Source organism: Protomyctophum bolini (assembly GCF_963924005.1).
Source record: "Protomyctophum bolini genome assembly, chromosome: 5".
NCBI lineage: Eukaryota > Metazoa > Chordata > Actinopteri > Myctophiformes > Myctophidae > Protomyctophum > Protomyctophum bolini.
Window position 1 is genome coordinate 35,133,571 of NC_137866.1, and position 11,189 is coordinate 35,144,759.

The 11,189-nt window shown below is 42.8% G+C and overlaps 1 protein-coding gene across 2 annotated transcripts in view; it reads left to right on the plus strand.

Moving 5' to 3' along the window:
• Positions 1–10,676, plus strand: part of nr1h5 (nuclear receptor subfamily 1, group H, member 5) — a 12,705-nt gene extending 2,029 nt beyond the window's left edge. The window contains exons 2-10 of one of the 2 annotated variants that reach the window (XM_080764207.1): positions 2,786–3,196; positions 3,703–3,843; positions 5,056–5,189; positions 5,474–5,569; positions 6,470–6,569; positions 6,710–6,826; positions 7,424–7,513; positions 7,856–7,969; positions 9,903–10,676. In XM_080764207.1, coding sequence (XP_080620333.1) covers positions 2,786–3,196; positions 3,703–3,843; positions 5,056–5,189; positions 5,474–5,569; positions 6,470–6,569; positions 6,710–6,826; positions 7,424–7,513; positions 7,856–7,969; positions 9,903–10,090 — 1,391 coding nt within the window. In that variant the 3' untranslated portion in view covers positions 10,091–10,676. The remainder of the gene's footprint in view (positions 1–2,785; positions 3,197–3,702; positions 3,844–5,055; positions 5,190–5,473; positions 5,570–6,469; positions 6,570–6,709; positions 6,827–7,423; positions 7,514–7,855; positions 7,970–9,902) is intronic. The other variant, XM_080764208.1, reaches the window with a different exon arrangement.
• The last annotated feature ends 513 nt before the right edge of the window (positions 10,677–11,189 follow it).

The following is an 11,189-nucleotide window of genomic DNA, read 5'->3' on the forward strand; positions in this document are numbered from 1 at the left end:
ACATGCACGCACACACACACTAGTTAGGACAGGAAACATCTGGAAAAGGAGAGAGAGAAGAGAGAGCGAGAGAGAGCGAGAAGAGAAATGATGAAACTCCATCAACTCAGTGATTATCACTTGATGCATACGTGTTGCAATGTGTTTGTCCGCACACACGCAAGCACACACGCGCACACACACACACACACACACACACACACACACACACACTCAAGTGCAAATTATCTGCTATTTTGCGTAGTGTAACCAGGTGCTTCTTGGTTTCTATTTAAGGCTGGGATTTAAATGGGGTATAAAAGAGCTGTAAAGATGGCATGCCACCTTAAGGCCTATATCATAGTCCAGTTTTCGGTGAAGAGGTGACCACCAAAACGGTGGTTAGTAAAAACAGAGAGATGTGTTGTGTGAGTCGGTGACCACCGCAGCGTGACATCATGTTGTAGTTTTCGGTGGTCACCTATTCACCGAAAACTGGACTATGAATAGGCCTTTAGGAGGACAAAAGTTTAAAGTTATGTTTTTTTATTATTATGTATCGGCATGAGGCTGCCTGGTATGGTAAAGTATGCCCTCATTCCATGCTGGTGTGTCCCCCGTCTCCTTCTCTGTTATGCCAGCCCACTCCCGTTCATTCAAGACCGTGTCCTCACTCAGTATGGGGAGATGGTTTGTGCTTCGGCAGCTGGACAACCTGCAGGTGTCCTACTGCACCGGGCAGGGTCTAAAAGACAACCTGCAGGTGTCCTACTGCACCGGGCAGGGTCTAAAAGTACCCATTCTGTACACTGCATATGCAGCGGTGCCTATTGACATATACGCTACATACAGATTGGATAAAATGACATTGTATTCATTCAAATAATGTTGCAGCTTTAAGACAATTCTTCAACCCTCAAGGCCTCAAATGACATGCTTTCATGCTTCCTATGGAATTGGAGTTTTTCGGTTTCGCCATTGGCAATGATACAATATCTCCCGAAAATTGTCCTTTGAATTCCCGTCTCCAAACCATGCTGGCATTTGGACAGGTGCTCCCTTTAATCAGGGACACTTTCCGGATCAACCCGACCCTCCTGGTTCAGCTGTGATTTGCTCACATGAACCCCAAACTAAAGCAACACGCGTTCTGTGCTGTTATATTGGCTGATTTTGGCGAAGAGATTTGGTGTAGAGGGAATTTCATGGAAATGTACAGAGCCCTGGGGGAACCTATAGTCAGCTAAGTATATAGGGTTTAGGTGGTTAACCCATTAAGACCTGAGGCCCATTCCACAAATGTCTTCAAAATATGCTAGTTAACAGTTTTCTGAAAAACATATCAGTGGTGCTCAAACCTTTTTATGTCAAGGACCCCCAAATTTATATGCACTGTATTTGGCCACAGACCAACCATATCAAAGTATTTAGTTCCAGGGACCCCCAGAAGCAAAGATTTGCACAAACATACCGGTATGTCACAAGTTTTCAAATAAATTGCAGATCTACAAGCTCATAGCGCGTCACTTCATGCTGAGCTATGAGCTTGTAGATCTGCTATTTTTTAAATTGTGACATCCACACCACAGATATAGCTCAAATCTACAATGACACAGATGCAATTTGATTGGTTAAGAATACACTAGTGGACACACACGTTCCCTCTGCAGAGCAACATGCACACAACACAACAAAGCACAAGCCGCTGTTCCACACTGGGAGTGCATTTCCGCCAGGCACCGCATGACAAAATTCATAACCATAAAAGACAATGTGCAACTATCAAACACACATGAACGGCGGTGGAATGGAACCTCTCAGCTGCATCCTGTTCATGGGGTTCAAACTAGTTGACGAGGTCTCACACTTTTTTTATTATGTTCCCAAGGACCAATAAAAAGCACGAGGTCACAGATGAATCACGTCAGATGGCGAACAAGGATCACATTCCTCCAGTGCACTTTGTCTTTCTACAGCAACGTGACCATATAGAATGTTCATTCACTTTCTGTTTTGTCATAAGTGCGCAAGTGGATTCCCCCTATAGGCCAGGCCAGTCTATCTTAATTTATAGTCTATTGCACAACAGTGTCACTTGTCGAAAAATAACAATTCCTTTTCGGTAAGCTACACCGCCGTGCAGACTCGTGCAACAGAGTCTCTGCAGGACCAAGGCAAGGACAGGAACTGCGAAACATTCTGACTAATATTTTAAGTCCTAGTTATAATTACTTAAAAAGTCAACTTGTGCTCTAATGAGTACAAGGGTGCTTCTAGTCCTAGGTGAAATGCCAAGTAATAAATAAATAAAAATAATGGAGAGCACTCACTTGATTGCATGTGTCACACATATACGGTACACAGAGGTAGTCCAAAACATGGTGCATGATCTGACTGTTTGTGATGTTTAGATGATTACATAATAATCAAGACTGCAATCAATCAAGTGAGTGTTCTCATGGGTCTCTTTTTTTTCATATTATTGTCTCTTTCGAAGGCTGACTATGTTTTCGCTTTTGTCCTTCCATCCGTTCATTCATCCGTTGGTCTGTCCATGTGTCCATCTGTGAACAGCACCATTGGAAGGGTTAGGGTCCAATTGGCTATGACTGAAGTTGCCCTATAACGTTTGAAGTTTGAAGTTCCACATGACATTTTCCAGTCCTTGCATGAGCAGTTGCCATTGGACTGCTTGATCTCAAAATAATCAGCGGCAGTTGCACAGTCTTTAACAAGGAATTGTGAATGGTAGTGAAATAACACAAACAATTGTTTAAAATTGTATTTTTCATCCCATCCCATCCAGACATGCTGGGCGACCCTCTGGGCTTCCCCTTCCAGGACCCTGACCTCCAGGCGCTCCCTTACAGCCAGCAGCAGTACAGCTCCATCAACGTCCCCTTCTCCCTCTATGGCTCCCCGTCGTCCTCCTCCACCTCCTCCTCCACCTCCTCCTCCTCCCAACCCTACCACCCCTCCTACTCCTACAGTCCTCACTGCCTGGAGGCTCCCTGCGACCCCAGCCCCGAGCCCCAGTGTGTGGGCCCGGGCCTGGCCGGCCTAGGCTGGCCGCTTGGGATGGGAGGCCTGCCCCTGGGCCGGAGGAACCGCCTGGGGCCTGGGGGAAGGGTGAAGGTGCAGGACGAGCTGTGTGTGGTGTGTGGGGACAGAGCGTCTGGGTATCACTACAATGCTCTCACCTGCGAGGGATGCAAAGGTAAGCCAGGGATGTAGTCTGTAGGTGGGTCATACATAACGTAACTGGTATGACAATTATTTGGCATTAATCCTTTTGAAAAGCTGACTCTTGATTTTATAATTTGATGTAAAACAGGTAACAAATCATCATTAATTTTTTTGTCCAGCTTGTTGTTAAAAGTTAAAGCTTTATATTCTGATGGTAATCATTGATGTAGTGTTTGTTCAGTAACAGGCGTCTCCCCATCTCTCCAGCCCTATAGTAAACATTAAAATACATTTTCAGACATCCCCCCACAAAGCGTTATCAGCGTTTATTCTGAGTTCACGCACGCACGCACGCACGCACGCACGCACGCACGCACGCACGCACGCACGCACGCGCGCGCGCACGCACACACACACACACACACACACACACACACACACACACACACACACACACACACACACACACACACACACACACACACAACAACATTAACTACAATGGTGGTTTTCGAACCCTCAACATGGTTGTTTCAGGTTTCTTCAGGCGGAGTGTGACTAAAAAGGCGGTGTACCGCTGTAAGAGTGGCGGCAGCTGTGAGATGGACATGTACATGAGGAGGAAGTGCCAAGACTGTCGCCTGAGGAAATGTCGAGCTGTGGGCATGCTGGCTGAATGTAAGGACCCAGCCGCTGTCTCTGACGACCTCACAGTGAACACCGTCCAGTAACGTCCAGTCAAATCAGGTGTAATCGAATAGCGGAGGATGATCAAGTTCATTTATTTCACCGTGGCTGGGAGTGTCCTGCTGAGAGCAAGGAGCCCTGCTAGTAAAAATCTAATAATTCACAGATTCACAAGACAGTTTACTAGAAAGACTGGTGCACCGACAACCAGTTGCCATTTACATCCATGTCTGTACAGACTCGTATAGTAGGCAATATGTGATTGAAGAAGGAATAAATGTAATAACATATGTGTGAGGTCACAGTGAGCTTTAATGCGTTCATTCATCCTTGAGTCCAAGTGGACATTTGTGCCAAATCTTATGAAATTCCATCAAGTCTATATTGTTATAGCCGATGGGGGCATAACCACCATACAAACATAATTTAGGGATAGCTCAGGTTTAGTTTGATCCCAAACTAAACCTATAGACATCCCAAGGCTCTTGTCAAATAGTCGATCACCCATTTTAAATCTACGGTTACAGAGAAATATCTACTGGAAGCTTGTTAGCAATTTGCATTCAGTCAGTATTGCCAAATTCACTGGTAATGGCCCGGTTTCCCAAAGGACACCTCTTTGCACATGCTCAGTTGCCCTCTAGGCTGCACATGAAGCCTGTGAACATATGACATTCCGTGCACAGATGTGCAATGCAATGGTAGGCCTCAGGCCTGAGGCCTGGTATGGGAGGCCTGGTATGGTAGGCCTCAGGCCTGAGGCCTGGTATGGGAGGCCTGGTATAATATTTGGACTGCTGGACAGCTGACAGTAGGCTCTCTTCACTCTTAAAAAAATGTAATTCAATTTAATTTCTTTGATGCTGAAGTAGTTTTTATATTTAAATGAGTCACCACTTGCACCACACATTTCTCTGCGAATGGTTTTAATACTGCCACATGTCGACAGCTTTAGGGAAACAGGTTTGTGTATTCAAGCAGGAGGCCTTACGTGCGCAATGAGGACAGGTATGGCTGTGCTCTAGTCTAGGTTGTGTATTTCTATGTTGTTGTGCACACAGGCTTCATGTGCGGCCTAGAGGGCAACTGAGCATGTGCAACACGTAAGAGGTGTCCTTTGGGAAACCGGGCCAAGAACAACTTGGTTAGTGCAGCGTGCTCCTAGCAGGGACTTGAATGAGTGGTGCATGCATGTGTTCCCAGGTCTACTGACAGAAGTGCAGTGTCAGTCCAAGAGGCTGAGGAAGGGAACCAAAGCCAGGGGAGTAGGTCTACAGGAAGAGGACAGCACAGACAGCAGCCGCAGGGTCAGCTCCACCAGCAGACTGCAAGGACAGGTAGACCTCTACACTGAGCTGAGCAGAGCAGAGCTTTTACTTTAGTTTGTTCTTACCTCTTCTCTTCTCTTCTCTTCTCTTCTCTTCTCTTCTCTTCTCTTCTCTTCTCTTCTCTTCTCTTCTCTTCTCTTCTCTTCTCTTCTCTTCTCTTCTCTTCTCTTCTCTTCCTCTTCACAACATTTACACCCTGTAACAAAGCAGAATATTTTACATAACCGCTTGTAATTGTAATTCTGTCCTGTTATGCATTATTGTGCATGTGCGTGCGTGCGTGTCCACTGTAGGTACTATCGGCCAATTTATCCAGGGAACAGAAGCTGGTGTTGGACAGAATGGTGGAGGCTCATCGGCAGTACAGGACACAGAACACACACAACAGGGTGGGTCACCAATTCACCACCACTATCCAGTGACAATGGCAGTTTGTGTTAAAGGTGCTGTGATATTTCTTGGTTAAAACAATTATTTTAGCAAAAAAGTTAAAGCTATAGTAACGTCTCATATAATTTCTATAGTGTTTGTTCAGTAACAGTCTCCACAGCTCTTTAGTATAATGCAATATAAGCATACTTACATTATAACTATATTCATATTGTTTTATAATTATAATAATAATGATAACACAGCATTGTTTAAGATCATACTTGATCTTATAATGACTTCAAGTATGGTAATTCAGTACCCCATAATTGATCAAAACTTTTCATAATCACTTTTATATTGCTCAATGGTTTGATTACATGTGGTTTATGTGTGCTATAAATGTAAGTAAGTAATGACATGCTGAAGGTGTAGGCAGAAACCTTGTAGGTTGCATAAATTGAATGCTATTTCCCTTTGATTTTAGCACCCAATGACTTCTATCATCATCATTCATTCATCAATCATTCTAGTAGGTTTATACATTAAACAACATAGTGTGTAGGGCATTTCTAATGACTTTTACATTGGACGACATTGTGTAGCAGGGCTTTTATTTAATTTTGTTTACATTGGACAACGTAGTGTTGAAATTACCGTAGGTAGGCCTACATGATATGGCAGTCAAGTCTAATACAATAATTATTTTGGATTTCGTCTCGTTTAACTGGAGGAAATTCTGAGCCATCCAACGCCCCTTAATGTCTGAGAGGCAATCGTGTATCCTATACAAGTGGTCTCTTCTGACTGGATAAACAAAAGTTGAGACCCCTGAGACACACTGAACACTATCGTATAAAAAATGAATGTAGAGCTGAGCTATAAATGCCACCTTTAAGCTGCTATGTGTGTTTCTACAGATGTTCGATTGGCCGTGTGCCGATGATGTTGAAGACGGACTGTCTGAATTAATGCCACCACACTTAGAGAAACTGCTGCAGTTCTCCAGAACAGTGCCGGGTAAGAAGGGACCGGATCAACGCTTTCATGAACCACAGAATGTTTTGTGGTTAGCGTTTGCTGCCCAGTTTTCCTCAATTTATCATAATCACAACGATTTGAATCCAGCAAGCAGATGATGTCTGCCATCTGCCTTGCAGGCTTTGACCTCCTGGACGTTTCGGACCAGAGCACCCTCCTGTCCAGCTGCTCACTAGAGGTCATGTTCCTCATGTCAGCGCAGCAGTTCTCCCACAATCCCACAGCACCCATCCCAGGTAAAGCCGCAAGTCCTTGTGATCTTGTAGATATGTTTTTCTATATTTTTAAACTTTTGCCCCAAATGGGGTGAGGTTAACCCATTTAGGCCATTTTTTTTTAAATGTCTTATAAATCCTGACAGTTATCTGAAATACCTAAGTTTCTATATCAGTGGTGTTCAATATTTCATGTCAAGGACCCCAGAAATTATATGGAATTGACCGCCGACCCCCATCTGAAAATATGTTATTCCAGGAACCAGGAGTTAAAAACGTTAATTCGGAAAGAATATAATTATATTCAAAGATTTGCGCCACATTTTCACGATAAAAAAATAGCAGACCTACAAGCTCGTAACGCGGCACTCTGTGCCACGCTATGAGCTTGGAGATCTGCTATTTTTCAATACCTAAAGTGTAACATAATGCTTAAAACACCAAAAGGGGTTCACGTTCTGAATGTGTTAATGTGGTTCAAGGTTGTACTTGTATGTATTGTTACAGGTCTACAGGTGTACACTACAGGTACATAAGAGTAAAACAACAGTAGGTGTTTGGAGTCTTATTATACCAAGTTTATTTGGGAAGGCATTTCAGTAATGTGTTTCCTATTAGCAGCCTTGCAGCCTTTCAGTATCTCAACACACGACTGGCCGAGGAGCCTGGAGACCACGGAGAAGCATAGTGGGACGTCCTTCAGTTCAGGTGAGAGACACACACATTTACACACATGTATAGACTCAGACTGAAGAAGATTAGAAGATCATTTACTGTGAACAAGACACTTTAAGGTATTTTGAATAAAGATTGAATGAGTTGTATACCTGTCAGTGCTGGTCATGAAATATGCTCAGTTCAACACGTCCTCTCAGTCAATCTCCTAGCTCCCTCTCAAGCTTTCCTACTTTCTGTCTTAATACAAAATAAATAAAATAATAAAATATACATTCTTTGTAAAAGTTATTTTCTCATTGTCTTTCTTGTCTAGATGTCAATGAAAGATACATTCTTTGTAAAAGTTATTTTCTCATTGTCTTTCTTGTCTAGATGTCAACGAAGATTTTCTAGGGCCGGTGTTTAACTTTTTCCACAGCATGAGGGCCTTGCGAGTGACTGAGGCCGAATATGTCCTGCTAACTGCTACAGCATTGCTTTGCTCAGGTCAGAGTCGGTCAAGTCTGTCATTCTCAGTCTATGCTGTGAGCATTAATCACTTAAGTTCTATATATTGTACAACAGCAACAGCAAGAATAGCCATCTGTAAATGTAGATAATCACTATAAATAAATACCAAAACGATTTTCACCTATAATGGGATTCCCCAAATAGGGATGCTATGGTCCCATTTGGGCAAATAATGACTAAGAATGTCCCTTTAGTTCAGATACAGTGATGCCCAAATGATTCTTATACACAATGATTAACTCAAGCCTATCTCAGCCGTCCTTTATGGAATAGCTGTGGTTATAGATTTCTGCTCTTTGCAAGGACATTGGATCTATTTCAGTGATAATACTGCTCTGTGCTCAGATGTCACAGTTCTGCAAGGCTGAAAGTACAGTAACACAAAGTCACAGTCAGGTCACATGTACAGTTTGTTTTATTAAAAATCTTTATTTAACTAGGTACAACAAAGATTATTAGCCCCCTAGACCAGAGTCTGTACTCCAGACCCTTTAGCCAATTTCAAATTTTCAGTTGGCAGAAGGGTGCAGGCACTGAAGAAAAAACATGGGATTACCTAAATCAGTAGGGTTCATCCTGGAATCGGCATATAAGATTGTGAGATACTGTATATTGAGTGAAACATTTATATTTTGGTCTGAGGGTGGCACTAGGGCAAAGGTCATAGGGTTCAGCTAGTTTCATGGTGCTAGGCTAGAGTATCTTTCTCAACTGGATGTTTTTTGTTTTAACTTAGCAGTCAAATGAGAAATTTCTGAATTGTGTGTAGTTCAGGTGTACAGGTGGAATAATGTCTGGAAAGGCTGCTAAAGCCTCATTTCTATGCTGTGTGTTATGCACAACACATTTACAAGTCAACAACTTGTCGCGATGCAACGTTGGTGGCATGGTAACATGTTACCGTGTTACCACGGTACATGATAACATATTACCATGACCTCTCACAGAACTGTGTGACAGAGATGTCATTCATGGCACTGGACTGGTCATTGTGTCTCCATATCATGGTCATTATCCAATCCAATCCAACTTTATTTATAGAGCACATTTAAACCCCAAAGTTGACCAAAGTGCTGTACAATTAGGCAAAGCATTAATAAAACATAATAAAATACAGTAATAAAAACATACAATCAAACAGTCAGGAATACAACATTAATCACGGTTTAAAAGCCAAGGAATAAAAATGAGTTTTAAGATGTGTTTTAAAAACAGGTAGTGTTGGAGCCAGACTGACACGGCTCGGTGCCCTCTTCTCTCACACCTTGCCTTATGTGACGAGGAGCATTTGATTGGCTGACCTCAGTGATCTAGATGGAACATAAGAGATTGGAAACATAAACTGGCACTGATCCATTTAAAGATTTTAAAACAAACAATAAAATCTTAAAATGGATACAATAATCGAGGCGAGTTGTAATATAAGCGTGTATCACTCGCTCTAGGTCCTTAAAAGATAAAACTTGTGATAAAAGCCTCAAATGATAAAAACTAGATCTAACCACAGCATTTATTATTTGTGTATCAAGTTTTAAAGCATTATCCATTTTAACTCCTAAATTGGAGACCATGGGAACCACAAAGGGTTGAAGTGGGCCGAGATCTAAGGGGGGAGCATTACTAATGACACTTGGTCCAAACATTATTACTTCAGTTTCCATCATGGTCATTATTATATCAGTGTCATGGTCAGTCATGTCAGCACCATGGTCAATATAATGTGACATGAAATGGTAACATATGGTAACATGACAGGGCCATGACAGCCCTGCCATTCAGTGCTGTGAGAGGGGCCTGGTGTGACAAGGCCCTACCATGGTCAATTTGTGTGACATAGAATAGCGTGGTTGGTGTCACCAGGGATTATGCGGTTATTAATCCCCCCCCCTCTGTCTCTCTGTGAAAGTAGACCGAGCACCACTGCATGTCACCAGCTGTGTGGAGAGCATGCAGGAAGTGGTCCTGGAGCTGTTGTCCAGGGTGTGTGGCCCGCAGGGTGGAGGGGGACCCCAGCGCTTTGGCCGCCTGCTGGGGAGATTGACGGAGCTCCGGACGCTACGCCACAACCACCTCCTCCTGCTTCAACAGCAGCCTTGACGCAGACCCCTGATGGAGGGGGAGAATAGAAAAGTTGGGTCCCTTGTGAATTTAAAGCCTCCATTCCTCAGGAAGCACATTTGACTGGATTGAGGATAGGAAACATTGATGGAGAATTGATCCCTACCCTCCGCATTGGTCGTGCCTGGAACTTCCATCTGTCGGAATGTACTGTACCAGAATTCTGGGACGATCAGGGGGAAAACCATGCCTCTGCTTTTGATATTCGTTCATTCATTCACTCAATTTTATTGCTTCTGGTCTGGTCTGAATTTCAGTGAATACCTGATACATTGATATTTATGTAGGAAGGCACTGGAGCAACTCGGACTCTGTTGAATAAAAAGGCTTAAACTATCCGAGTTGCTCCCGTGCCTTCCTTCTACCATGCTACCAGTCCTGCTTCTGAGATGCACCGGAACAGCCTAACACAGGCTTGAGGCGCGGTGGAACCCCCGTGTGCTTAACATTGATATTTATGTTTGATCGAATCACAATTTAACAATTACATGAAAAAGTATGTTAAACACATTAACCCCGGTACGTGTCTCTATGTTGGGCAAATTTTCAACTTGTTTGATCTACAAGCGCAATGAATTGTGAGCTTGTAGATCAGCTATTTTTTAAGTAGGCCTTTGGTATTACTCTGTATGTCAAAGATGTAAAAACATAATAATAAATAAATACATACAATGCTGAGCAAAAGATTGTGTGAAATTGCGGAAATGGAAATTGCGGAAATGGCGGAAATGGTAATTGCGGAAATTGCGGAATTGCGGAAATGGTAATTGCGGCATTGCGGAAATTGCGGAAATGGTAATTGCGGAAATTGCGGAATTCTTTTTTCATTCTTTCATTTTTTTCAAATCCTCAAAAAACATGGGCAATAACCCATCGTTTTTGTCATTTCGTCATTTTTTTCAAATCTTCAAAAATGATGAAAAACTGCGCGCTATAGTATGCCGTACGATATGGGCTATAGCCCACGGTCCAAAATGATGAGAAACGAGGCTAACTTTTTTTTTCAAAATTTCAAAAAACATGGGCTATAACCCACCGTTTTTTTCATTTTTCATTTTTTTCAAATCCTCAAAAATGA